Source organism: Syngnathus leptorhynchus, chromosome 6 (genome assembly GCF_054491065.1).
Source record: "Syngnathus leptorhynchus isolate UIUO chromosome 6, UIUO_Slep, whole genome shotgun sequence".
Lineage (NCBI taxonomy): Eukaryota > Metazoa > Chordata > Actinopteri > Syngnathiformes > Syngnathidae > Syngnathus > Syngnathus leptorhynchus.
Window position 1 is genome coordinate 8,102,860 of NC_141200.1, and position 27,755 is coordinate 8,130,614.

At 43.2% G+C, this 27,755-nt stretch overlaps 1 protein-coding gene across 5 annotated transcripts; it reads right to left on the reverse strand.

Annotated features, from left to right (window-relative positions):
* Positions 1–263: 263 nt before the first annotated feature.
* LOC147055799 (serine/threonine-protein kinase WNK1-like) lies at positions 264–27,720 on the reverse strand. Of its 5 annotated transcripts, XM_085913757.1 has the most exons (28): positions 27,505–27,720; positions 24,044–25,207; positions 16,112–16,284; positions 15,767–15,987; positions 14,027–14,184; positions 12,855–12,943; positions 12,561–12,780; positions 12,369–12,470; positions 11,913–12,273; positions 11,150–11,319; positions 10,799–10,882; positions 10,223–10,369; positions 9,930–10,028; positions 9,452–9,525; positions 9,217–9,379; positions 9,000–9,116; positions 8,420–8,533; positions 8,167–8,215; positions 7,930–8,073; positions 6,624–7,546; positions 6,388–6,462; positions 6,154–6,273; positions 5,735–6,050; positions 5,468–5,633; positions 5,195–5,388; positions 4,819–4,974; positions 4,323–4,555; positions 264–3,436 (listed from the first exon to the last, which is right to left on the reverse strand). In XM_085913757.1, the coding sequence occupies exons 2-28, from the start codon at positions 24,818–24,820 to the stop codon at positions 3,056–3,058; spliced, it is 5,826 nt and encodes a 1,941-aa protein (XP_085769883.1). In that variant the 5' UTR covers positions 24,821–25,207; positions 27,505–27,720; the 3' UTR covers positions 264–3,055. The 5 variants fall into 5 exon arrangements, with proteins under 5 accessions (XP_085769883.1, XP_085769880.1, XP_085769882.1 ...); XM_085913754.1 differs by lacking the exon at positions 9,930–10,028; XM_085913756.1 differs by lacking the exons at positions 9,930–10,028; positions 27,505–27,720 and adding an exon at positions 27,142–27,289 and having other exon boundaries at positions 264–2,611.
* Positions 27,721–27,755: the final 35 nt, after the last annotated feature.

The window sequence follows — 27,755 nt, forward strand, 5'->3', positions numbered from 1 at the left end:
ATAATGTTGTCTCACTGGATTTGTTGGTAAAAAGTATTACGTCTACGTTAAGCATACAGTTTCAGAAGTATGGTCAATTCTTTGCTTTTATGAGACCATTTCGCTTTTTTTTTTTTCTTAAGAGAGAAAATCACAAATGTTTTTATTTGTAGGATAAGGCTTCCATCTTGCCACTCTACTCCATTGTCCATTTATATGAAGATGGATGGTTGTCATGTGTACGATACAGCCGGTGTTTGCCAAAAATGTAAATGTAAAAGGACATTACACTAAACCAGATAGGCAATGTAACTGATTTTTTTTTATTTGTTTTTTTTTTACATTTTATACAATGTGAAAAACATACACAAAAACCCGACACCAAATCACAGGAAATCAATACGAAAAGAGCAGAATTGTGTCAGTAGCCTCATGTCTTGTTTTTCGAGGTCCTATACGGATCTTTTGTGCTGTACAGTGGCTGTCGGATTGGACACCAGTGAAGCTGGCATGCAGAGAACACATTGAGTCATTTACGCCGCTATTAAACTTGTGCCTGTGACATTGGCGGATGCAAATGGTGTTGGGGGGGGGGGGGCAATGTGATGATCCTAAAAGGCAAACAATCCTGATAGTATTCCCATATCCAAAAAATCAGTAACCCTCATCGGCATGCAAATAACTCCATGAACCCTCCATCCCTATAAAACTTTGCATATTCTGCATTGCAGGAACTTTATTTTTTTCTCTAGAGAAGTTTTAACTAGTCGTCCGAGCTACGGGAAGGCCGCTGGAGCGCCTCTGTGAAATGGTTTCATGAGATATCCACAAAAAGAAACAAAAGCTAGCCAAAAGCACACAAGAATGAGCAGACTAGAAGCAGTGAATAATAAGAAAAACATTTACCAACTTCTTGATTATTTGCAGTGTGTGTTCACATTGTGTAAGGAGATGATGGGATGTGGAGAAAGCAGTTTGACATATATTCCAAATCCTTGAAAAGACCCAAAGGTCCACGTACTAGTACACTAAGCACTAGTAAGACAATTCAGATATTACTCGTACGACTTGTCTTACTAAAAGCTTTTCAACATCTGCCTTTCACAATTTTATCATAATTCTGTATACAAGTAGGATAACCATATGTGACTAGTGAAGCAAAACTAATAATGGGCAATTTGGTGCACAGAATTGTGAGACCTGCATCCCTGCTACTTGGGCCAAGGTTGTCCTAATAGTGAGGACAAAGTGCACTAGTAAGTGGACCTTAAACTGGATAGGAAAGATAAGGAAGATATGTTCCAACGGCTAGTCAAAGAACTTATCAATATTGAGAATGCAAGGCACAAAATTGTTCCTCACGTTTTCCGGTGTAAGAGTGCGTGCGTGTGCGTTCGCTAGTCTCGATACGCTCGGTTGCGGGGGCGTTTAGATAGCCGCACATTAAAATAAGATTATGTACAGTAAAATAGAAAGCAAGAAAGTAGGAAGGTGGTGTTTGACTGGACAAGGAAAGTTTCGATAGAGGAGCTTAATATACAGCAGGATGAGAGAGTACATTGAGATATAAACCCTGCAATTGCACTTTTTAAATATTCCGTTAACTACATGTTGTTTAACAACCTTTAATAATAATTACAGTGAGACAACATCAAAATCTGATGGCTGAATACAGGTCCATAAAGAACATTTCTGTTTATTAAATAGATGCGTACAAAAAAAAAAAGACCACAGAAAAGCAGGGAACCCCACTAACGAAGCGGCTAATTATCTCAAAAGCTGTCTGAAAACTAACACGATCCGAAACTATTGAAACTTGTGTGAGAGTTTTGTGGCGTTTGCGTGGAACCAATGTGGGATTTGTTTAATTCAAGTGTAAACCAACAAATACAAAAACAACAAGAAAATAAAAACACCCCCCGAGCCGGATTATGACTACAGCAGCATCGCCTCCACTTTGCGGTGCTCAACACCAGGATGCCTTTTTGTAGAAAACACAAAATCACAATTGACACCAGACATAAATATGCCGACTATCTATGTACAAAAATGTCTTCAGGGAATAAGGCCACAGTTACAAAAGGGGGCAGTTGCTTCTCTCGCCTTATTTATTGCATTGACTTCACCTTCTATATATAGCAAACCATCTGCACGCTCCTGCTAAACTTACAGAGTCTTTCAACTTGCTCTCACACAATTCCCTCACGCTGACACAACTTAACCTCTCATCCTACAAGCAGGTCAATATTTACCGTCCCACTTTTGGCTTGGAATGACAACAACGTACGGTACACTAGCGACAAAAAGTTTGGTGTGTTGGGCTTTCGGGTGCAATTTGGCAGTGGACTTAAACTGCGCTACAAGTCCAATTTTACACGACTTGCTGATCTCTTCGAAGCCGAGGTTGTGTCCTTCTAAGTCTTTCTTTGACACCAGATGGAGACTGGACGCATCGCAGAAAAGATCGATATCTTTCGGTGACACCTCCAGTTTGGGTTTCAACCCGCTAATGACACAAAGCTTTACAATACATTTCCACTTATATGACTTTCTTTTGTCGCCACCTGTAGATGACGCTGTGACACTCAAGTTCAGTGGCCTCTTCCTCCCGCTGAACATTCTATTTGAAGCCCTACAATGGCGAGGGAAGGGGCCAGTGGAGGAGACAGAAAGGCATAGAAATTAAAATCATGGTATAAAGCTCAGAGTGGCATCTGAGGTTCCACAATATTTGAAGTACATCCTTTTCGTTCACCCAAAAGCCGTCAATCCGGAACTTTTTATGCGTGGTGCACATCCGCCCTCGACAACAAGAAAATAGACATCTTTGGCTGACCAATCAGCTCATCACAGCTCAATTTCACAGCTAACAGGGCGGGGCGAGTGTACGCTATGTTTATATGTGTGTATTGCACGCTCCCTCCGACGGGGCCAGGCAGACTTCAATCTGCCCGAGAGGACGACAAGTAATAATGGTTAAAAAATAATAATAATAATAATAAAGACAGTTGAAATTAAACAAAACAAAGAGCTCGTTCTTGCACGTGTGCTTCAAGCTGGACTGGGCTGGCCAGGGCTACGTAGGCCTTAAATTAGATCCTCCCTGGCTGACTGATTTCTGGGTGGCTGACGCGGTGGTCCCCATGTGGTAGCCTTGGTGCATGGACACCGGGGCAGTCATGGGCGCCTGGTACTGGGCGGGATTGAGCATGCCGACCTGGCAGTTGCCTGTGGGTCCTGCCCACTGAGGAGCGCTGTACGAAGCCGGGGTGTACCCAAATCCCGGGCCTACTGGGCCCAGAGAACCTTTCCGGTGGCCCAGGGGGACGGAGGGATTAGCAGGATTGGGGAGGTGGGCCGTGGTGGGGGTACTGGTGGTGCTGGGAGGCGTGGGGAGGGTCGGACAGAGGTAGCCAGGAGCGGAGAACTTGCGACCCATGTTGACAGGAGGGATTATCTGGAATTGAGAACCAGGAAAGTGATCATAACAAAGACCCTTTGCATATTGGCGCTTGTGTTTAGTTTTGAATTTTAGTGTACATGACATTCACAGTTTTTGTGCTCAGGCCAAAAGAAATATATTACTTATCTGATTGAATATTGGTGTTGTAAGGTTTCAGTCATTGATTTGTCCTAATGTGCATTATTTGTGGACGCAGTTTGTGCTAACGTACTATTTTGGTGAGCATAATCCATGATATTATTGAAGGGCCTCATTTGAATGTGATTTTATTGTGTTCTGAATGCAGTTCTTCACGGAATATTGGTTCATGATGCTAGCCTGCCGACCTAAACCGATACGCATTTCTGAGGCAGGGCAAACCTGAGCAAGCAAGCAAGCAATTTGAAGGAACCAATCAGTGAAAAGCGTACGTGACCTCGAGGGAAAAAAAATGTTGTCTTCTTTTGAAGTAAATGCTTCCAGTGCCATTGGTTCATTGAGTGTTATTTCATCTCAGCTAACCGCCAGGAGGCGGTGCTTAAAGCACTTAAGATTCCATCAAGCATGCATACCGTATTAGTCACCTGTGTCCCCTGGATGACCCTTGACAGATATAAGGTCCAGTGTCACCAGAGGTTCGTTCCCTACAGAATCTTCTCGCATGATCACGAGGATTCCGAATGACAGAACGTCCTCGCGATCATTCGGAATTCATAGAACCATAGTTACAGTTGTAACAGTCTCTTTGGCGCACCATTTTGAATGACGTGAGGATAGACTTCCACTACGGAAGGGTGACGTTACGCACGAAGGATATGGCAGGGCGAGTAAACCAATATTTATTTGTCGGTTCATTTTGAGCCGCATGGTGTAGGTGCTGAAGTTAGATTGTGTCGCTTACATCATGTCCCTGGGCTGCCTGTGCTCCGGTTTTAGGACCCCTCTTGCCCTGCGAGAGACTGATATCTTTGGCCCAGTTATCCACCAGCTGGTGCAGGTCATCTGTGAAGGTACCCTTGCCCTTCTGCGTCTGAGCAGATGTGGCAGTGGAAGCCGGCCCGCTTGCATGGGTCAGAGAAAGCGAGTGGTTCTGGTAGGGACCTGAGCCATTTGTGGAGGTGGTCCCACTTACTCCTTCGAAGACAGGAGACAAGGTAAGAATGACGGCGACAAGCAGTGGTATGAGTTTTAAAAAAATCAGAAAAACTACAAGAGGGGAATGTTTTTGCTCTGCCAAGTTATCAACATAATTGGCAGGAAAAAACATTTTTGTATTGAAGACCATTTCAATGTTTTACTTCTTTTTAATCTGTATTTATAATTACGTGTGAGTGGCCCCTCAGTCAAGGAACTCAGCTCAGTGAGTGAGAATCGGTTGAAAATTTTCACACACATACCTGTAGAGCAACTGCTGAGACTGGGTAGGGATGGAGAGGATCGGAGCTCTTGTAAAGATGTTGCTGCACAAGTTTGGGAAGCCTCAGAAGCAGAAAGAGTACTTTGTTTGGGGGGAGATTCAGAGTCATGAGTACTCTGAGCTGAGGTTGGACATCCTGGACACATCAGACAAGTCCAAATTGAAGCACACCATTGTACAGGGAAAGAAAATTGAGAGTGGCTATGCGGAGTTATTAAATCAAGCTTATGGCAATCTTGTGTCAACGTGTAAAACACAAATGTTGGAAAGCATATTGAAGATGTTATTGATTAATCATCTAATTGGATCAAATGTTGAAAATCAATTCCATTTCAATTCCAGTGGTGTGATCCTACCAGAAAATACAGGGCTTGGTTGTCCACTGCTGCGTGGAGATTTGTGGCTCTTGCTCTTGAGCCTGCGTCGACCTCCGGCCATGGCCACAGCGGGGGATAGGACGGAAGGAGGAGCTGTTTTTCCTAGCCGGGTAAAGAGTGCCTCGATTTCCTCTTTCTGACGTGTCTGCAGGGCCTGCACCTCCAACATGTGTCTGGAAAAGCAGCACGAAGGTATTCAACAGGACCAACTGACATGCTAACATGCAAAAGGCCAGTGAGGATATCGCATACCTTTCTCTGAGGCGACTAACTTCTTTCTGCAAGGCTTCGTCCTCTGTTCCCGAGTCGTCGTCGTTGTCGCTGCTGTATGGGGTGTGTGCTTTATGAGGATCCACAGAGGAGGGGCCGTTTTGGACACCCGAACTTTGAGATGGGCTGGAACCTGCCGTTGATGTCACTAAGGAGAAGTGACAAACAAATCTCAGTGTCCGATTGAGGATATAATGAAATAATTCTTGCACTATGATCCTGGAAGTAGCTTATGAACATGCTACACACCTGTGACTGAAAAGCGTCCCACTTTGGAGGGAGCAGTTTGTCCAGATGAGGCATTCGAAACCTGGAAGCGCCCTATTGCTATGGTGGGCACTTGGCTGGCAGAACTAACAGAGACAGACGAGTCTCCGTTGCTATGGTCCGTTTCACACACTGCGGTGGACAGAGTGGACGAGCGATGGAGGGTGTTTTCAGGGCTTGAGGGGGAGGAGGAGGAAGAAGAGGATGAGGAGGCGGTCGAGGTGGAGGATGGTGTGAGGGAGGAAGAGGAGACAACACTGGCAGGCCCTGGAACTGCACCATCGGGAGCAACGAACACCTGGGCAGAGGGATGGTGTTATTTTAATGCACCATGTATGAGGTTTCAAGTTTCATCATCTCAGCCTGAAAGAAACACGGTAGCCTCTTAACACAGAACCTACTTGGAAACGACCCAGAGTGAAACCGGCTGCGGGAGCCTGGACTACGTTGTCTACGTGAAGAGTCTCTGGGCTCAGCGCTCTCCTCAGCTGGGCATCCAAATTACCCAAAGGCTGCTGGGACTGTTCAGACAAATAAGAAAGATGATTTACTCGCTCAGGTATATAATCACATCAGCCCTTTCATATAAAAGAGTAGAAAGAAAATCCAAGTGAGAAAGCAGAGGGAACACTCACTTGATTTGGTCCAGGGAATGGTGGTAAAGTGTCCAAGGGCAGAGGAGCAGCTTGGTCAAACCCAGTAGGTAAAGTCTACCAGGATATGCAACACATGAGGAACAACACATGAGGTATAATCTGATAAAGTATGAGCTCAAATAATGCCAACAACAACAACAGCATATGTGTGTTAAGGTTTGAAATGAATTGTAAACGTAGTCAAAGAGATGTTAGTAAATTGATTATACACCAACCTGTGCCCTTGGTTTGGTTGGAGGGGTCTGGGCATGTCCTGCAGGAGTTAACCCCTGTGCTGGGGTAGTTGTAGACAGAGGAGTGACCGCCTGTGCTCCAGACGTGAGCGGGAGGTTTGAAGGAGGCACCAGAGCGGTGCCAGGAGGAGGGGAGGATGTTCCGGTGGGAGGGGAAGAGGTCCCGGTGTTCTGACCGGGATCTACTGGTGCGCTTGAGGAACTTGTACTCTGGTCTTTAAAAAGGGATCGCAGTTTCTTGTCGAGGGCTTCGATATCATCCCTACCCGCTGCTTTGGTCTGAACCTCAGCGCTCTCAGACTCTCCTGGCTGGGGTTGACTCTGACTGGCCAATGGCTGAGATGGATGAGCGGCTGAATTAATGCTTTGAGATGACGTGGCAGTATTGTTAAAAGGTTGCGGCTCAGAAGCAGGGACGGGGACTGTATTAGCGCTTAGCTGGGGCACGGACGCCACGGGGACGGAGGTCTGCATGACCGATGCAGAAATGGAAGAGGAGGCAGGGACACTGACGGCGGGTGCAATTTGCGAGGCGGATGTTTCGTGGGATGTGTGGGCCGGTGGCAGGGAATCACTGGTGACAGGATTCTGAGAATGAGTTGATACAGGTGGAGGAGAAACTCTTCCATTTGGGGGATGCGTCTGAGGGGTTGCGGAGATGAGCCCAACGGGAGGGAAACTAGAACTACTGGTGGACGGTACCGCTTCGGGAGGGGCCACAGCACTCTGAGTGTTTGGGACCAGTCCAGCATCACTAGATGGATTGGTGCCAATTTCCGGATCAAGGCTTGGAGGCTCAGTCATGCTGCTGCCTCTCTCTGCGTGATCCTGCCTCATTTTGCTGAAAGCCTGCTGCAGAATCCCAGAAGGTGCAGATAAAGAAAGGCCTGATGTCATTGTGGGCCCTGGAAAAACAATCGCTGTTGTTAAAAGGTGGGATGAATGGAATACAACTAAAATGCAGTGACTCATGAATTTAATTTGTTCCGTGACCAAGCTCGTAACTCAATTTACTTGAACTTTGATTAAATCAAATGCAATGAAGCTGTTCCAGCCCGGCAAAAAATCAATACACATTTAAGAAAAGTAGACCTGTACTGTATGAAAGAAATATGAGAGCACTTGTACATTTAAGAAAAGTAGACCTGTACTGTATGAAAGAAATATGAGAGCACTTGTGTATCCAAAGTTCACTTTTAACTCAAAATTTGTCTCGCAACACAGACCAAGCGATGGCTCATAATTTAAAAAGAAAAAAAAAAGTTAACACCCGACTGTGTAATCGTACCTGGGCCAGACTCGTCGCCAACTGAGGTATTCGCCGAGTAGGCCCCAAAAAACTGTTCCCTTAAGCGGGACTCTGGTACTGGGCTGACTATGAACCTTCGACCTGCTGAATGCACCACCTGGGCTGTAGTGCTTGGGGAGATTCCTGTGGGAATGTGCACAAGGAACGTTAGATATGAGGTCATTAATAATGCAAATTGATAATGTACGCATATTGAAGCAAGGAATGTCTGTGTACCCGGCAGCATGGGAACTGAAAGCTCTGGCTGCTGTTGAAGCTCACTCATCTGTAGATAGACCAACAATTACATCACGCTTATATAATTCAAATGGCACAGATCAGATATAGCCTATCAAAAATAGGGATTGAATCACAAATGGAAACTTGGAAATGCAGTATCTGGATTTGAAATGTTTACTGATTAGTGTTACTGATTTGAATCAGAAAATGGGGTTTGATTTAAAAGATGTGAAGACATCCATAACATTACCTGAGGAAATGCTTCTTTCATGCCCTCTCCTTTCTCGTCAGCCATTTCAATGACTTCACGGACCTGCTCAATGAATGATTCTCGCTCACTTTCCAGGATGAACTCACTCACAACCTGGAGAAGCAAACAAGTCAAATTAAATCTCTATAATAGACAACAAAGTAGGACCCAATGACTAATTGGATTTGCAATATGATAAAAAGTGCTTTGCTAATTGGAAAGGCTGCTTGGTCATTGGGAGTGAGGAACAGAGGGATTCACAGCAGGCAAAGGCGTCAGCGCTGTAATTAAAACCTGCCGTGTAATTTTCGGTTTTCTGTCTCACAAGACCTTGAGGCCAGTATCTAACATGCTTATCTTTTTACCTTGTGAAGAAAAAAAAGAAAAAAAAAGTGTTGTAGCTCGTGTTGTTCTGACTGCCATAGTATGTTTCTTACTATTTCACAGTACAGTAAACATGCTTCACACTAAATTGTAATTCCAATATTAAGGAGGGAGAGAAAATAAATCAAATTACATTATTTCCGTAAATGGATTAGCAACACACACAAAGTAACATTTAAAGGGAAAAAAAAATCACCATTATCTGTGCAATCTCCTCTGGATTGTCACCATCTAGATCAAATCTGAAGGTCACCATCTTCCTATTGTGCGTTTCCAGCTGGCATTCTGCTACTCTGTCTCCCGCATTTGAGATCTGCAGAAAAACAAAAGATGTGCATTAGATTGCTGTCACAGCAGGGAACTCAACAACAAACATATGTCAGAAAATGAAAAAAAAAAAAAGAGATGCCTACACTTAGAACATTCAGTTTGGCTTTGGCTCCCTTATCATGCCGAGAGCGGCTACGGACAGATCGCCGCTGGTACCGCTTCAGTGAGCGGCCCTCGTGGCGGCCTCCTGATGTTGAAGTACCTTCATTGCCGTCACTTAGACCTGAAGCTGCATCTGACAAACAGCTGAAAAGGGGACAAATATCTAAGAGAAATGTACTAGAAGATAACTTCTGAAAGTATGCCTCTCCTGCTTACCTTTCCACAGATGGCGGCACAAGAGTGGAGGAGGCTGCTGACTGCTCAGCTGGTGTTGACTGACTGGCAGCGGCCTGAAACAAAATACAATAGTCAGTAAAACTCAGAGCATGTTAACTTTGATGTTTTGGCATTTATGCAGCAGTTGTGGGAAATTGACACAGTAAGATTTTTAAACTTTGACAAAATTAGTCCGCTCTTATCAGCATTTAAAAATGTTTATTAATAGAGAATGGAGTTTGTCGTAAAGTGTTCATTTTATTCTATTGACCCAAAAATTCTAAACTCAAATCTGGAAAAACAAATACTTCTGTAATATTGGTAGGGGGTAGCTGTGAATCGATCAGATTTAGCGTTGCGCCTCTGACGCACAAATATTTTGTATTTAAACTTCATAATTAAAGAAAGAGAAATGAGTTTGAGGCAAAATGTTCACACAAAAGCCCAACCACACACATCAATATGATGCACTGAGTACCTGCAGCGCAGAGAGGCAAGATGCCTGATAGAGGAAGAACAGATGTTCAGCATTGGGTGGTGGAGACAGGATAAAAGAATTTGGACTACTGGCCCAAGACTAACAGTCATGCAGGAAGTGAGCAGCATGCAGAGATGATAAAGAAGAAGAAAATCAAATATGACAGTAATGGTATTGGTCATGGGAATAACAAAAGAATGCACACAAACAAAGTGAGAGAAATGGATGCAGCAGAATGGGGAGTGGACACATTAATGAATACATTAAGGAATAAATGCGGAAAACGCTCTCACTTGTAACGGTTGCGTTCCAGGCTGTGCCTGTGGTAGAGAGGAGCTCTGAAGGACTGTGTTGGTCTCCGGCGGCTGTTGCTGCTGTTGTGGTGGTGCAGAAGGGGACGACTGAGAGGATGGAGGCATCATCACCTGCTGGGTGGGAATCTGCAAGGGCCAAAAATCAATCATGAATTGGAAAAGTTATTTATCCAATGCAACATCCTGAAACATTGATGGTTGGTCGTGTACACCATACTATTTTAAAAAACCACAAGGGCGGGAAAGAAAACAAACGATGACATAGGGATTTGGAACGCACTTCATCTCTGCCACCTGAGGCTGCACACAGTGGCTTGAATTGTTAATGTAACACGATCTGAAAAAGCAAATGCACCAAAAGCTGACCCATCAGTAGTTACCTGAACACTTTAAGAGAGCTTCCTGTTGATGCAATGCAGTGCTGGTATTGATGGCCGGTGAATGTGGAGTGTGTTACTTGCAACCGATGCAATAATTTACTTGAAAAGAGGTTATTTTAGACTACCTCTCGGCTTGGTGTTTAATGGGGGGGTGACTACGTAAGCCTGTGAATACCTGCTGTGGTGCCACTGAGATAGACTGGCTGCTGGGAAGAGAAGGGACAAGTTCGGCCTGGACACCTGGCATCTGGGGTTGAACCTTTAACACATAATTGGGAGAACAACGGTTTGCCTTAAAAGTAAAAATAAGATTATTATTATTATTACTATTATGGTGCCTGAGGGAATAGGTTAAGTATTCATCTTTATATGCCACTGCATGGTTAAGTGCAGCTGGTTTAACAGGTGTGGAAGACAGATTTAGAAGCAGCATACGGAAGGAAACTGGACAGGATACATCAAAAGATATGGATTGGTGCTTCTGATTCATCATCGATGGAACTCAGCCCGTTGGAAAATGACTCACCAGTGACACATGCTGCTGCGGCTGCATTTGGTCATTTTGTGTCTGAGGGCATGGCACTTGGGGTTGAAGCTGTTGACTGGGAGGGGCGCAGTAGGACATTCCCGGCTGAGCAGGCTGAGCTTCGGCAGCGAGGACAGAAGAACCAGATGCTCTGTCGGCCATGTGTGCGACTGTAGGGGATGGGGATAGGGGGCGGCGGCAGGAGCGGGTAGCGAGAACATGTCAATTCTTGACGCAACGTAGCACTAGGCAAAATTCATAGTACAGCACAACTTGTATTGATTCATGGTAACAATATTAATCGTGACATGCACAAAAATAAAAAGATTTCTGAATAGGTTACAGGATCCCACTAGCAAAGAATATTTGTAATCACATAAATAAGATGTAATGCTCATGGTGCTAAATAGTGCAAAAGAACACATAAAATTGCTTACAAATATTTAATACTTTTGACCTAAGGCTCCTCGTCCCGGTGGTAAGGTGCAGATCATTTTTCAGTCTTCAAACATGTGCTTACTGTGTGGCCAATGTTTTAATTTCTCTCCACTTATTAATGTACCTGATAATTTGCTGTTCATTAATCACACTCTAGCATAGTTCCAGCCAGACTTCCATTAGAACCGCACCGCCTCAGCACTTACTCTAGTGTTTTGCATTAGGTCATGTTTACTTCTGTTCCCGTTTCTGGCTGAGGTTTAATAACTTTGATGAGTGTCTCCTCATCCTACTTAACCATACTAGCTAGGTAGCCCATACACACCTCCGCCACCGTGTTGATGCTGGTCAGCCTCAGGCTCCTCTGACTCCGGCTTACTGGTAGCCAAACTCTGACTCTGAATTGGGACTTGCGCAGTTGACTGAGGTACGTAAGAGACCCCTTGTGTCAAGCCCGTCATCTGGGTGGGTTGCGAAGTGTTGTAAGAAGCACTGGCAAGACTCTGCTGGGACACAGGCTGAGCTGGCATGGGTGTGCTGTGTTGGTTGGCTTGTGGAGGAGGAACATGGGTGGCTGGCTGCGGCACCGACTGGGAGAGAGCCACCTCTTTGCTTGGTTGCTGGGGCGTTTGTGTCTGGCTCGGTTGTTCTTCTTCAATTCCGCTTTTCTCCTGATCTTCTCTGACCTTTAAAGGCATTTGACACCAAACGTACTACAACTTTAGGATGTGAAACATGTGTGAAAAGAATATGTAAAAATAAACAACATTTAAGAACACACCTGCTGCCGTTGTGCTCTTTTGCGACTTATGAGAGACACTCTGTCCTTGATGGCCTTTGCAATAGTCTTGTGGTCACCTTCGCATACATACCCTGAATCAACCTAAAGCAGACACGGGGCATCAATTTTAGTAATGATCATTTGTTTGCTAGATGGGGTTGAAGGGTTAAGTTTAATAACAATCAAGTTCACCATTTCCTGAGCCACGTCATCTGGGACGTCCTTGTTTAGGTCAAAGGAAAACTCGATGGCCTCATTGTCTTTGTACTTCCCCTTTAACTTCTTGATGTCCTCAATTCTCAGCCACAGCTTAATCGCTTCCATTTCACCATCATCCTCTTCAGCCAGCTCCACACGCACACCTGTGTCCTCTTGGAAGAAGGCGTGATTCAGGAGGTCCTTGATCGAGTACCTAAAGATGAGAATAGAAAGGGAAGGTTAGAAGCTGATGTGGACCGTGGTTAACTGAAAAATTAAATGCGACACCTCTCATCCTTGTTCTGGCGAATGCATCCCTCGATGATCTCCTTCACCTCAGGAATGGCCACTTTGTCAAAGCTGCCCGGCTTCACCCCCTACAGGAAACACAAAACACTGAATGAGAATGGGTTTCCCCTACATGCGCGAGTTTTAAGTTTGAGGGCTAAACCCAACGCCTTTTCTTTGAACCTTCCTAATTATTTGGCACTCTCTGCCAGAATCTATTTTTAGCTGAATTCTAACAACGATTCAACAGTGATTAGTGTTGTTATTAAGCACAAGTTGGGGCAAATCCTCGACTTATAATATCATTAAGCCACTGGTAGGGGATTGTACCAAGGGTTGGTGAAAATGAAGCTCAACTCTAAAGCGGTGACTGAGACAAGTGAGCAAATAACGAGCTGACTCTTCAGGGAAGACATATGGGACATGCAACAACTCCTAAAAGCGAGCGCAGCGACACAGTAAGACTTTGCTTCACAAGTAACTAAGCTGTGTTTGGTTTCCCCAAGCCTGTTCAACTGGCTTTGGAGGATTGGGGCAGCTTCAAGCTCAGCAATTGGCAATGTTTTATTAAACTAAGGGTTTTTATGTTAAAATTCCATCACAAATAAATTGAGGGCCAAGCGTATTCAATAGGTGTGAATCTAGACTTAAGGTTCAGCCACCTCGTGTCTGGGACTGTTGGCATGACACAAGTCTGAATCATGCGCCTAAATCATGACATTATGACATGTGAAATTCTTTGGCTGTTAATTTTCAATAATGATCAACAGGAAGATTAGTCACTCAGTACATAACAAAAACAATGCTTGTTCAGCCTCTTATCAGCTAGCTATGGTCGGAGTTCTGAATGCTTTACAAACACAAATCACAAGAAGGAAGGAAAAATAGGCAAAGGTCCTGGTCCTTGGTTTCTCTCGAATATTTACAAGTTTGTGAGTCACTCACATCTGCAATTTTAATCAATTTTCTGCCATGTAAAATTTCACTTCATCTGAGAGATGAAATAAAAAAAAGTTTAAGTTTCAAGTAAAAAAGAATCCTCATAAAAAAAAAGGGAGCCATAGATGAAAAGACAATCGTTCCACAATGGGGCATTTGCCTTCTTAGTACATGGGAAGAAGGCAGGGCAAAGGGGGGCAGGGGGGACACAGAGACCTAAAATGAAGACTTACACTGGTCACTCTGCGGTAGATCTGTGCAGCATTCTGGCACTCTGAGTAAGGGTACTCTGAGGTGGCCATCTCCAGCATGCACATTCCAAAGGCATACACATCCACTGACTCGTCGTACTTCTCCTCATACATCTCAGGCGCCATGAACTCAGGGGTACCTTAAATCAAAACAACTATTCAGATCTCTCTTCCTTACTGACAGCGTGGGCTTCTCAACCCACTGCCCCTTCTCTGCTCCTCTAACCCATGAGGGGTCGAGGAAGCGGAGGATGAGAAGAGTGACCGGCCCGACGACGTCTCCTGGGGTAGACCCTGCGAGGTGGAAGTTGGAAAAAAAGAGGAGAGAGAAAAAAGGGGAAGGAAGGCAAACAAAGAGGAAAAAAACAAAAAAGGAGGGAAAAGCTGAACTCAGTTAGACTGTAGAGAAGAGGGCACATGTTTGTCTGTGTAGGACCTTCAATTTTGGAATTGACACATTTGTCTGAGGTAGCTGATAAACAGAGCGCCAACTTCTGAGCCAAAGTGGCACTTCAATGGCATATTTGAAGAAACAATTGAACAAAGCAACTGCGAAGGGTAAAAATGCCAAGATGCAATCTATTCAAAGCCTTGTCCGAGGAACACAGCTAGCTATGGAAATAACTTCTGTCAAGAGCTTACCTTCAAACCACACACACTTTGCATTTCATAAAGACACTTACTTTTTGAAGTCTGACTTACCGGCTCTCCTCGACCTACAGATCAAACATGTTATTTATGGTCAAGGCAGAGCAAAGCGCCTTCCATAGCTAGCTAGCTATTCCCAGCAGCGCATCTCTGAACATCAGCTCCAAATTAGCAACAGTTCTCCCTCAATCTAAGGTCATACACAGAAAAACCTTCTTGTTGAATTGAATGCATTTGAGGGGGTTTAAATCGATGTGTGTTCCAGCACACTGTCAAGACTTACCAGGCCCATAACAGTTCATACTTTTCTTCATTGACCAGCAGTACCCTATTTATTCCAAACAGCAGAATGGGGCACAGCTGTAGCTAGAGCCTACATTTTAAGCCAAAGGCTAACAAGAGAGAAAGTGGAGGAGAACTCCCTGGAATACGAACGACAGAGAAAAACGAATATCTTTAAAAGAAAAGACACACTAGTGGGGAAACCTGTTGAGGCAAACCGATAAGACAGTTAAGCATGATGTGTCTGATTGGCAAACAGACCACATATTTCCAAACCACAGAACAAGACCAGTCAGTCAGTCTAAGGCAGAAACAACGGCCATACCTTTAGCCATGGCCAGGTTAGCCTGCAAGAAGGCATAACAACTATTATGGTAATATTACCGTTTAACAGCAGGAGAAAATTAGGCGCTACTTACATTCAGTAGGTGCCTGGAAAAAGAAACTACTTTGGATAAACATCAAAGTATTCTGTACAATGACCAATACTTGAATGAACCAAGTGAAATCCCTGTGGTGATCTACCTAAGATCACCACAGTAATTGGCCTCCATTTGAGCTGTGGTTTGAGGGACGGCTGAAACTCTGTGGTCTGTTTTTGAACCAAATGCTCAAAAACAATAAGTCATTTTGTCAAAAGATTCCCCTCATTAGACGCCATTTTCACCAGGTCAAAAGCCTCCCCCTTCATTACACACCATTCTTAGTTTCACAACATTTCCTGACCCAAGAAACAGAAATGCTCCATAGCAAGAAACACAAGTAGTTAAAAATGATGTTGGGGCCTCATACCTATAACACTCTTGGCAAAGGATGCACGCTTCAGTGTGGCCAATCCAAGGTCTCCGATCTTGACAGATCCCGTTGGGCCCGTGATGAAAATATTGTCGCACTTCAGGTCACGGTGGATGATGGGAGGTGCACGGGTATGGAGGAAGTGGAGTCCCTTGAGGATCTGTCGACACCAGCTCCTCAACACTTTAATTTTCATCACCTTGAACCTCTTCAGATAACTGAAAGAGAAATTATATTAAGTTGAAATATTACCATGAGAGTGGGGGGAAAAAAAATGCATCCGCCAGACGTTACACAACAACATCAGTCTGTAATCATGGATTGTATCGTGAAATGACATACGTTTTGAGGGTTCCAGAAGTCATTAGTTCAGTCACCAGAACAATGCACTTCTTGCCCTTGGAGGGTCCCTCCCAGGAGTCGTAAAAGCGGACAATGTTGGGATGTTGGAGGCCCTTGAGCATCCCCGCTTCCTCCTTAAAGCGCTGCCGCTCAGTCTTTGATAGTTTTCGGTCCTGTGAGAGTCACAATGAAAATACTTAAGCTAAGACCAAATAATATTCAAACATTAATTCATTAAGACGATTGCACCCAGGCTCTTTGGATGGAATATTCATTACGACTTATGTTCCATTATCTTTGTGATATGCATATTGCATGGTATTTTCTTTCCCATATATTGTGCAACCCGAGACTGGACCGTCACAAAAAATAGCACTTGGCCACTCTTCCCCCACACATTGAGTTCATTTGTGGAGTCACTGCAATGTGAGTTGTGTCACCCCTTCACCTTCCCTTCCCTCTCTCCCTCCCTCAGATGACTGTCCTGAGCTGGCCTTAGTTGTCAATCAACACCAAACTTGAAACAAGCTATGTGGTTAATAGCCCTGAGCTGTATATGCAAGCGTGAAAAGCAGTTGACTGACATTATCTTATTGTTTGCTATTTTCTTGAATATTCATATCTAGCTATTGATACCAAATCGATATGGGCCAGCCTTAATTTTTGTAGTTTAACCTGAAATTTACCCCCCCCCCCCCAAAAAAACAAAAACAAAAACAACTAATAGCCCAACTCAATACTAATAAAAATACCAAACATACCAAAATATAACTTGTAAGAACTGGAGGAGACTATGAAGGAATACAAAAAATTCCTATCCAGGTCAAGCAGCAATCTTGGTCATAAGTTAAACCAGTGGTATGCAAGTTATTTGCACAGCCACGACGATGGTAGGGCGTCAAAAGTTAGAATATGGCAAAGCTCTCAAAAAGCTTACAACCTCTTGTGTCGGTAGACGCAGCAAACTAAGGCCTGCATTCATGACAAAGCCGTATTGTATTGTCTGTGCGAATGGCTTTGATAAAGCAAGTAATAGCTTCAAATCTTTCATGTGATGCTTGTAAATTCATCACCACATAAATAGGAATAGGAACCAACAATACTACTGTCGGCAGTGCACCAAAAATCTGGAATGTGAATACCCGCCCTACTCAAATTTCCTGAGTAATTCCTGGCGTGACCTACATTTACAACTTGCGGAACTTTAGTCTGAGGAACGCAAGTCCAGTAAGACTGGCCCACTGAATCCCCACTGCCAAAGACCTCTCTCTCTCCTGTACACCCCAAAAAACTTGGCCACCAGCCAGAAACTCCCGGAAGTTCAACCCACAAGTGAGCGGCGAAGGAGCGCTGACCCGTATATTCATGTGCGAGAAACACAAAACTTGAATTGTGGCTGATAGCCTTCATTGCGGTCGTTTTTTTTTTTTTTATTTGTTCTTTTCAAGATGAATGGCCGGAATGTCAGTAGGACACGCGGAAAAATTAGCGTATGAAAATTACAAGTCAGATCTTATACTAAATCAGTTAATTTGCACTCAGTCCCACTGACCTACTTTTCAGTGTTTATCTTGTGGAGCAGTTCCTCTTTCTCTTTTTACACACCATGTGATGACATGCCATGTCAAACCACCACAGCGCACACAGGATCAGGGTTCCTACACTAAGCTTGACAAATACCAAGTTCGCCCATTAATGTTTGCCTTTCGACTTGCCTGTGGGCTTTTGCAGATGCCTATAAACAAAACCTCGGCAAGCCCCAAGCTTATGTTACGGTGTAATGAGACAAAAAGCTGCATTCCATGAAAAGATGCTAGGTGCGCGGTAATGAGACATACATTGGCAAAACCATTGAGCTAATGAAAGCAGTTGGCATGTGGTTAGTAGCATTAGGGCAGTAAATTTGAGTGCTTGGCCAATTTTCAGGATTGGCTCCTGCAATGTGTCAGAAGAGTTCCAGGACTTGTTACAAAAGGTAGATTTCAAACCCAGACTATAAGCTTTGCCCTTCAGTGTGGGCCAGATGATCAGTGAGCACACCCAGAACAAGATTTTTGCAGTGTTTGCTTTGTTCTGTGGATATGAGGAGAGTTGTGGCAGGTCAGCTCAAGACTTCCTCACTATTAATATGCACCTGCTCACAATGCCGTAGGCATCCAACATTTCCATGCCGACGTCGACGTGCTCGGGCAACCTCCCTACTCAACTATTCTGGTCGAGGAGTTATCACAAGTCCTCAATGTCAAATAAATGACATTAAGATGGCAGTGATGACAGAGCTACAAAGGATCCCGGCAGAATCTTTCCATGAATTAAGACTTCACAGCTTGGATTTTTAAATCGATTGTGAAACCAGTTCCAGAACTGTTTTTGACAGGGAACGTGAATTTATCTGCTTGGTCTGTCTGACAGGGAACATTATTTTACCTGCTTTACATGTTTCGGCTACTTCCTGTAGCCTTCCTCACAAGCGTCACAAGATAAAGAAGTGATGTGTCTTGTGGTGCTTCTGAGAAAGGCTGCAGGAAGTAGCCGAAACATGTAAAGCAGTTGTCTGATTTAAAAACCTCTTTAAATCGTAAACTAAAGAAGACAGTATGAACCTTCACAAACAAAACAAGAACACTGATTTAAAAAGTAGCAAAAGACGGCAGTTCTGGGCTTGCGGAAGATCTTGTGTTGAGTGTTGTCTGTATCACATCAGCAAACTGACTGAAGAAAAGCAATCACATAAATGAATATGCTACGCATTGAAAACCTTAACCAAATATACAGTAACATCGTCCCTTTGATTTGTTCGACTTATAGCTACAGTGTGTCCGTTTGAACAGAGTAAACCACAGTAGAGCAGAGCAGAAAATGCTTCTAGGCAAAGACTATCATAAATAACCCAACAACCTCTAAAAATAGATTGGAGTGAAAAAACTGATCATGTGGAGGGCTGGCCGTGTCAGGTCCTTGCTCTGAAGTTGACAATGAGGGCTAGGATAGAGGCTCATGGGTAACATCAGGTAGGTTCTGACTTAGAGGGTTGGGAAAAAAAAAAGAAATTGTGTTACTCAATGATTGCTCATGTGCACCGTTGTTTCGAGTGACGCATGGCAATGAGGTCAAAGACAAGTGTAAGTGTCAATCAAATGACATGGCAAATCACAGGCATTTCACAACTGACACCGTGACATGGCATCAGCTTATCTTGAGGCAAATGCACTTTCACAATACTTTAAGGCTGGGCATGTCACCAAAATAAAGGTTTTGTCCCTGCGTGCATTAGAAAATTTAAATCTGGCTTTTTTAAAATGTTTCTTTTGGAATTATCATTTTCCTGGCAGAGTAGCCAGAACCAAAATCCATACACAGCTACAAGCAGTGAAGCCAAGAGGACACTATTAAAGAATACACTGTTCGGAATAAATAGAATTTCATGGAGTTAATACGACAATTTATGCTGCAAATGTAGATCGGCAACTCTGATTGTGTTTAGGCCATAACCTCCTAACTCTGTGTTTCATAAAATAAAATAGCTTTCCATCCAGCTGCATCTTGTATAATGCTTGATCTCATTGCAACTTTGTCGTTCTTACATTCTAAAATGCGATTTTTTTTTGCCCCTCACTTGCAAGGGAAGTTTCAATTTAAGACATTGGTTACTATCGGGATTCTTTACAAATCCCAATAATTTGGGATTTAGGAGTAAGAAAATCTAGAAAAATGTCAACAATTGGACGGATGTAAGCAACCAGCTGGACAAGCAGCCACAAAAGCCTCTGGGAGATGCCTGAGGCTCATTTCCTCATCTCTGAATGTTTGGCATTGGGCAGAGCTTGTGAGGAAACAGGTGGGAAGTGAGCAACTGGATGAAGATGGACGAGCGTGGCGTTGAATCGGGGAGTCCCCTAACTTGTATTCCTTCCACTTCCCTACTGATGTGACCTACTTAATGTACAAGCACGCCTGCAATGTGAAATTCAAAACAAAAGAGTGGGTTTATGGATGGGTTAAAAAGGGTGGAGGTCCTCAAACCTTTTGCAGCAGTTTTGAAATCAAAGTGTTAATCTCCACGTTCCATTCCAGTGGGCCTTTAAAATTACTTAAACTTACTCCTGTCAACTGGACTTTACTGATCTTAATGGTGTTAAATTACTCATTCTCTCTTTGGCGTCTTTGTGCGTAGGAGACATTTTCAACGTGGTGCCGCGTGTAAAAATAAGCATGAAACCCTCACGCGCCTGCTGCCCTTTGACCGTTCGTTAAAGACAATACCAAAGGATCAACGGAAGGAAAACCTGTCAGACTTGCTACATTAGCAATGCATTCAAGCGCTCTGCCACTGCCTTCATCTGGCACCAAATTCCCAGGGAACAAATCAACCTGATTTGTTTCTGCACCATTGAGTACAGCATCTATAGGAACCTAAGCAGCAGGCAAATTAGCTCCTACATGTTTTAAAATCTTTAAGACTCCAAGACTGAGCGTACATTTTTCCAGGGCAACATACATGTTTTGATGCCGAGCATTTATAAAATGTAAATATGAGTAAATATGCTCTCAGGTTGTGTCAGGGGAAAAAAAAAAAAAAAAAAAAGAATAGAGGTGATCATGGGACAGCTTTAAGAATCATGTGAGGGGATTTTCGCTTCACATGGGCAACTGGAACGTTTCCAGTAAATGAAAAATCAGCACAACCACAGGAATTTCGAGTATCACGTTTTACATTTCGAGTTAGGCCAAGCGTGCATGCAGCGCACACCTGATTATGATTAAGCCAAGAAAACATCTTAGAATTAGATCCGAATCGCTTCAGTGATGTCATCAAAGTGTAACAAAACCAGGTATTGTTTTGGGAGAATGCACATGCGTAAAAGCCACGCTTACAAACACAGATCATAATCAAAGAGAATCACTGCTGAAATTGAGTAATTCATTCAGGATGGGCTCTTAAAAAATATACAAAAGATTTGGAGCATATTCCAATTGCTCCAATTCCTGTTGATTGATGTAGTTGGTAAGTGGCAGATCAGATGTAAACAGTTGACCAGAGATCTTCAGTTTGAATGAATCTAACAGTTATTCAATCGATTACTATGACTGCATGTGTGTGTGTATATACCGTAAATGATGATTACATGGCATGGCTGGTCATTATTTTGGCAATGTTGTGACATCGTTCACATGCGCTTCTAATTTAGAATCGCAAACATACTAGTTGCTGACGTTAGACCATTCATGAAAGAGTTGTGAATACTTGCACACCGTAAAACATTTCAGTTAAGTGTGCAGCAGGCCTAACCTGCCAATCCGGCTCCAGCTCCTGACCTCACTCACGAGGCCACGCTCCTTAAATACAATACACTATTACCACAGTATAAGTACTGATAACACTTTCAAACTACTTCTTTACATTCTATCAATCGTGGGCTTTTTTTATTTTTCTTCATTATAAACAAAAAGTGCTGCAAGAGATTGATGGATTTTAAATTGATTAGTTATACGAGTAACTTGTGTTACGAGCTTGATCACGGAACCTTAAATTTGTGAGTCATGGACCCACCATATTTAAATCAAAATATATTTTAACATACTAATACCTAAACAGGAATTTTTACAAATATAATGGACGGTATTTTTTTTTTTAAAAAAGCAGCTTTTGGGTGAAATAGCTAAATAATGAAACGGTGCCATTCACGAGGAAGACAAAAAAAGTGTGGGAGGAGAACAGATAGGCCGAAACAAGCTCGGGCAGGCCGGCCTGCTGTGCTTCACACTGGAGATTCTTCTGTCAGGAATGTGACCCACTTTACATTCACACAAGCATTCCCAGCGGCGGCGCACTGAGCATGCGCCGCCGCTGGTGTCGTGTCAGGGGGGAGGGGCACGAGGCTGTAATCTTCACATTGTTGCAAAGCGTGCATGTGAAGCTATGGCTGCTGTATACGCACTGATGCCGGACAAGCTGAGAGCGTGACAGGAAAGTCATGTGGTAAATGAGGTCAAACTTTGCTCAGGGGCATGGAGCTGCCTCAGATAGACATGCAGCAGAAAGCTTTTTTTTTTTTTTTTTTACCCCCAAATACGCCAAGCATATTTTCCAATCCAATTCAAAGCCAATCACGCAGTTGGCACCAAGACAAGGCGCAATCACATTAAGTGCACATTTAACAGGCTCAATAATGTAATCTGCCCAGGAAGTAACTAACTTTGTCCAAATTTTAATTGCTTTTGGACTTCAAGCGCACTGACCTGAATTAATGATATCCAGTATTACATTCTATATTTCTTAGTTCCAAAATGGAGTGCAAGCTGTCAGTGTTAGTGAATCAATATAGAAAATTACAGTCATGAGCTGCCTATGTACACAATCAGTGTAACCATTCAAAACTGGCTCCTGTCCAATGCGTATCCCAATAACTTCAGAGGAAGCAATGCTTATGTCATAGGAGCATTCGAGAGCCCCACCATTACTGATTTTCTATGCATAAAAATACTGATCAAGTGAATGATTCATTAAAAAAAACTTAAGCCTCAAAAATTATTTTCTTATTTTAATAATTTTTTTAATCAAACAAAAATTAAGCCTCTACAAATCACAATGTTATTCAGGCTGCCGTCTCCCGAGGCAAATCCCAAGATGCTCTCTCTTAACTCAAGGGAGTCTGCCAATTCATCAGAAGACAAAAGCCCATTACGCCGCCGTTAATAGCAGTTGAGTAAAGCCATCTCCGTAATGCACCGTTTTTAAATATGTGAGTAAAATGTGGTGCAAAGATCAGGAAGCACTTGGGGGAAAGCACTATTGAGTTAAACCATTTGCACATTAACACCATTGTCATGACTCATCAATATTCCATTAACTTTGCCTTTAGCCAGGTTCACATGACGCTTTGCATTCCAACTAAACTAAAACCGGATGACCAAATGGAGGGGAAAATACTTCATAAATACCTCAATCAGAATTGAAAGAATGACATAGAATGGAGTTTCATTTGGATTCGCAGGGGAGGAATAGTTCTTTTGTTTGAACAGACGACATGTACAAAGTTCTTCAGGTATCGTGAGGCTGTTGCACAAGCTCCATCTTGACGTAAATGTGTAATGAGTCACATTTACGCAATTCAAAACAGCAGGTTCCTATTTTAGCTTCTTTAAAACTACTTGTTTTTAATCAAACTGTTGCTTTAATAAAAATGTACAAACAATCACACTTACTGTACTCGATATAAAGAACTTAATTCCATCTTGATAACTCACGTGATGTTTACATCCAACATCCAACTGGGCAGGCTACAATGCTAGAACTGCTATTGTAATTTTGGGAACAGCTCTAATGCGAAAGTAAGCGACCCACAAACCAGAGTGAATATTACTTGGCTTATTATATAGTCACTTTTTTGGGGGTTCTTTTATCACAAACAATTTATTTTAGGTTGCATTACTGATTATTATATAGTCTCTTTATGTATTGCTGCTGTGTGCGTGTAATTAGGAATTGTTTTAAGGTTTATAAATACCATAAATCTGTGCTAGGTTTCAATCGCCTGTCTATGGCATTTCACATTAAATGTTAGTATTAAGCTAGCAGACTTTTGTTGGAAATTTTCTTTAAATATGAATGTTTATGTTAGTTTTACAAGAAACTAACTGCAAGTGAGAATGGTTGCAAAGGAATGCTTTATAAGGCACTTTTCAACGCTCAAATGTTGAAAAGGGGCCAAGCTAAATAATAGTACTTTAAAAAAGGTCCATATTGCACAGTTTGACCAATTGCATGTGGGTTTGGAACGTATCCCCTGCGCTAAACGGGGATTCACAGTTTATTGTGTGCCGTAAACTTGAAATGTTGCATGTCGTAAACCAAGATGCCCCTGTTTCTACAAGACTCAGTGAGATAAGCTCAAGAGTGCCAAATGAATTGAACTTCATCCAATTTCTTACCTGCAACTCACACCAAGCCACTTCTACTGTGGTTTCCGTATCCAAGCCTTTGTAGACGGTCTTGAAAGAGCCACGGCCAATTTCAATGTCAAATTTCAGGAAGCGCCCATCCGGCGATGTTCCCACTGCTTTCGTTTCAGCCTCCTCGATGTCCTCCTGCACTTTCTTTTCCGCCTCCCTCTGCTCTGCCTCGGCACGCGCTTTGGCAGCATCCTTGTCCTCTTCCTCGGCGTCTCCTTCATGCAGCACCTTCGAGCTGGTAGAGTTATATGCCTCGCTTTGACTCAAGTCTGGCATCGACTGGGTCTCGGCGACCAACATGCTGTCGCAAACATCTTGTATGATAGCAGACGTCTGTTTCGTAGGCACTACGTTCACCGTGGCAATTTCCAGGTCTTTCCGCTCTTGCCTTTCCAGCGTCTCAGTGGACTCCTCCTTACGAGGAGCACTTTGTTCAACCTGCGGCGCACGGACGACGGCAGCCTGTTGCCGTTGTACCGGGGCCTCCCGCAGTTGGTTCCGCTGAGTGGCTGGTATGGGGATCCTGCTGGGCAAAGGGAGGGCCAACGCCGTGGCATTGCAGTCGCTGATGACACTGCGGCGGAAAAAGCGGTGCTCGGGGTTGCCGCGGTCACGCTCCATGGTGTGATGCCGCCGTCTCACCTCGGTCGGACGGGATTCATTGACCATCGAGTCTGACCCAGAGGTGGGACCGTTTCCACTCTTTGGAGGGGGAGCCAGGAACTTAACCATTTTGTCATCAGGCTTTTCCGACATCCCACACAAAGAGTACAAGGAAGACAAGAACTGAAAAATTAAAATAAGGAAACTTCCATGTCAGCTAACGGCGTTTGTATAATTTGATCTCAAAGTCTCAAATTTTCTTTTCTTGGATCTTAAAGTCCGTCTTTATGCACATAGTGCAGAGATTGGAGGAGGTGGATGGGTGGTGTTCTTTTGGAAAAGGTTTGAACACCACAGCAGGGCACAGAGTGCTGATGTTGGCAAACAAAACTCTTTAGATCCGCAATACCCATTCTGTAAGACACAGGCTGCAGCTTCTGTTAAGCATAAGGACTTTCTGGTGAGGAACAAGCAAGTAGCACTCGGTTACAGATGCCCAGTCTCTGAGCAAAGGTCCAAATTTGCTCTTGTCCAACTTCACTGAAAGAGAAGAAGAAAAATATCACTTCAGACGAGTCAAAAAAGAAACACATGATGGCAACAAAATTGAAATATTTTAAACATACTATGTATGTAAAACTAATGCAAAATGTTTTGAATGACAGCCATGTGTGTATGGAGCAACAATGTCACAAAATGCTGAGGCACTACCCTTTCAACAGGCTCTTGTATTTTTGGGACTTATACCTGCCACAGACAGCGTGCTTGATTGTTTTTGTTTTTTTCCTCCTGTTTTACTATTTTTAAAGCATGACTAAAAATAAGTCCACACTGTAATACAATTATTACTGATTTCTGAGTTGATTACACGTACAAGCGCTGCACCTCAAAATTCACCTTCACTCAGCTACAATAACATCAGCTTTATTCGAATAATGGTTGTGGTTGGAGTTGGCAGCACTGTAGATCAGAACTTTCACGCTCTGACGCAAGGCATTTGTAACATTGTGACAACTAAACTTAACACTAAATGGCAAATAAAACTAAATAAACACTGGGTGTAATACAGCATCACAACCACTGCATTAAAACTGACAAGACAAACAGTACACAATATAACAAAATAAGGTATAGGTTTTACAGATGTACAAAAATACCCATGAAAAGCATACAAAGCCTCACCATACAAGTTTACCCCACCCAAAAGAAATTGTAATGTCTTTTGAATAAGGAAATTAACCCTCTATAAAATTGTACTGTCGTTTTATATTTGTTGTTTTTTCCCCAAATCAGACATTTGGAAACATACGTTTTTACTTTGTTTGAAACGATGTTTGTTTCTTTATAAGACATTTATAAATATGTTTATAAAGATACAAAGAAGTGCAAAAAAAAGTTTGAAGAGATATTTATACATACAGCATTACACATGTATAATAGCATGCAATAGTTCTTGCTTTATTGAACCAATGACTGCCACACACAGACTCTGAAGTGTCCTTGCCTTATTAGAGTAATAGCTTTTAATGTTTTGATGGTATGATGCAAGTTTTTGTTTGTATTTGTAAATGTTATTGTACGGGGAATGTTTTATTGAAGCTTGATTTATTCAAGGGAATTATGAATTAAAACCGCAATATTCAGCAGTGGGGGAAAAAAAACAATGAGATATTTTCCTAAAACCTCAAAGTACATATACTTTTAGTGAAAACTACATCTACCGCTCAAGATACCAAATGTACCAGATTGCAGCACTAATCTCGAACATTTGCCAGAGCCCGTTTTAACCATTAGACAGCTGCTCCAAGACCATCGGTTCAAATCTAAAACGAGGAAAGGTGTAATTAAGATTATCACGTTGCATTAATCGCATGAGAACAAAACCTTTGGGCGGGGGTAGGAAGAGGGGACGTGTAGTACTTGAGAAATCGCATCCGACATCGCAACCACCAAGCCCATTTTAGTCCGTCGTTTGGCACCCATTTAAATATGCGGTCAATGACAATCGATTCGGCTAATTAAGTCATCCACAAGCCTACCGTGTCAGACAGCACAAGATACAAAACCAACCGGGCGGGATTGATGGCCGACCGCGCATTTGAAACGCATAATAATAAACAGTAGCGGCGTATACATTCAATTATATCTTTTAATGTGGCTGGTAGAAGTGGCATTTTACCTACTTGGCATTCGTCTAGTGAATCCACGTTTCCCCCGGCTCTTTATGTGACGCCAAATGCACTTCAGATAGTCAAAGACACAAAGCAAAGAAGCAGCTACCGGCTCTTTGTTAGCTTCCTCGCATGGAGCTAGTTAGCTCAGAGGAGCTAATCCCGTCCCCCGGCGGCCTAACCAGTCAAACGTCACGCCGCATATTTTACACAGGATGCCCCCCGCTGTTTGCCTTCTCGCATAACATAGCCGGCGTTTGTATATCTAATCTCAAATATAAATATATAAACAGATAGCATTACCATTTCGGGATCTAGTTTCCATCCACGGATAATCACCATGGCGCGTCAGGTACGTTCGGCCGGTGCAACGCCGGCTGGAAAGCAACCAGGCAGGCAAAGCTGGCAGTGACAACTCGCGTCACTTAGCTTAGCGTGCTAACAGAAAGCTAGGCGGGTCTTGCAGATGGCCCGAATAGCTGGACCCGCCCCCCTTGTGTGCCCCCTCCCCTCTCCACAGTACGATTAGACGTAGTGTCTAGTTAAGAAATAAATTAAAAAAAAAACACTAAAATTTGTCATAAAAACGCAGTTATAGTTCTGTACGGTTCACTTAACTGGCAACCGCGTCCGGCTTTTCGAAGCAGTAGATAGACGGTGACCTACCTCGCATCCACAACACAACTGACATTCACCAGAGTTGAAATGCTCCTCGCAGCGGATGTCGTCTAAAAATGAGTACATGGTCGGTATATGAGTATCATCTACAGAAGAACGTCCATTGTGCCGACAAAGAGGGACATTTTGGGGGGTTAAAAAAAAATCCCCCAGCAACGCAGTTTCTCGGTACTGACGAAGAAACGGGATTTTCTGTATGCGCATGCGCGAGTGCCGAATGACCTCATAACCACCGCTCT

What these genes read in the sequence shown, in the direction of transcription:
- LOC147055799 (XM_085913757.1), bottom strand. Translation starts at nt 24,820, where the DNA reads ATGTCGGAAAAGCCTGATGACAAAATGGTTAAGTTCCTGGCTCCCCCT. An exon ending in AGGAGATTGCACAGATAATG is followed by an intron (nt 8,534 to 8,999) that starts GTGATTTTTTTT and finishes TTGCTTCTCCAG; the next exon opens with GTTGTGAGTGAGTTCATCCT. An exon ending in CATTCCCTGGACCAAATCAA is followed by an intron (nt 6,274 to 6,387) that starts GTGAGTGTTCCC and finishes TTGTCTGAACAG; the next exon opens with TCCCAGCAGCCTTTGGGTAA.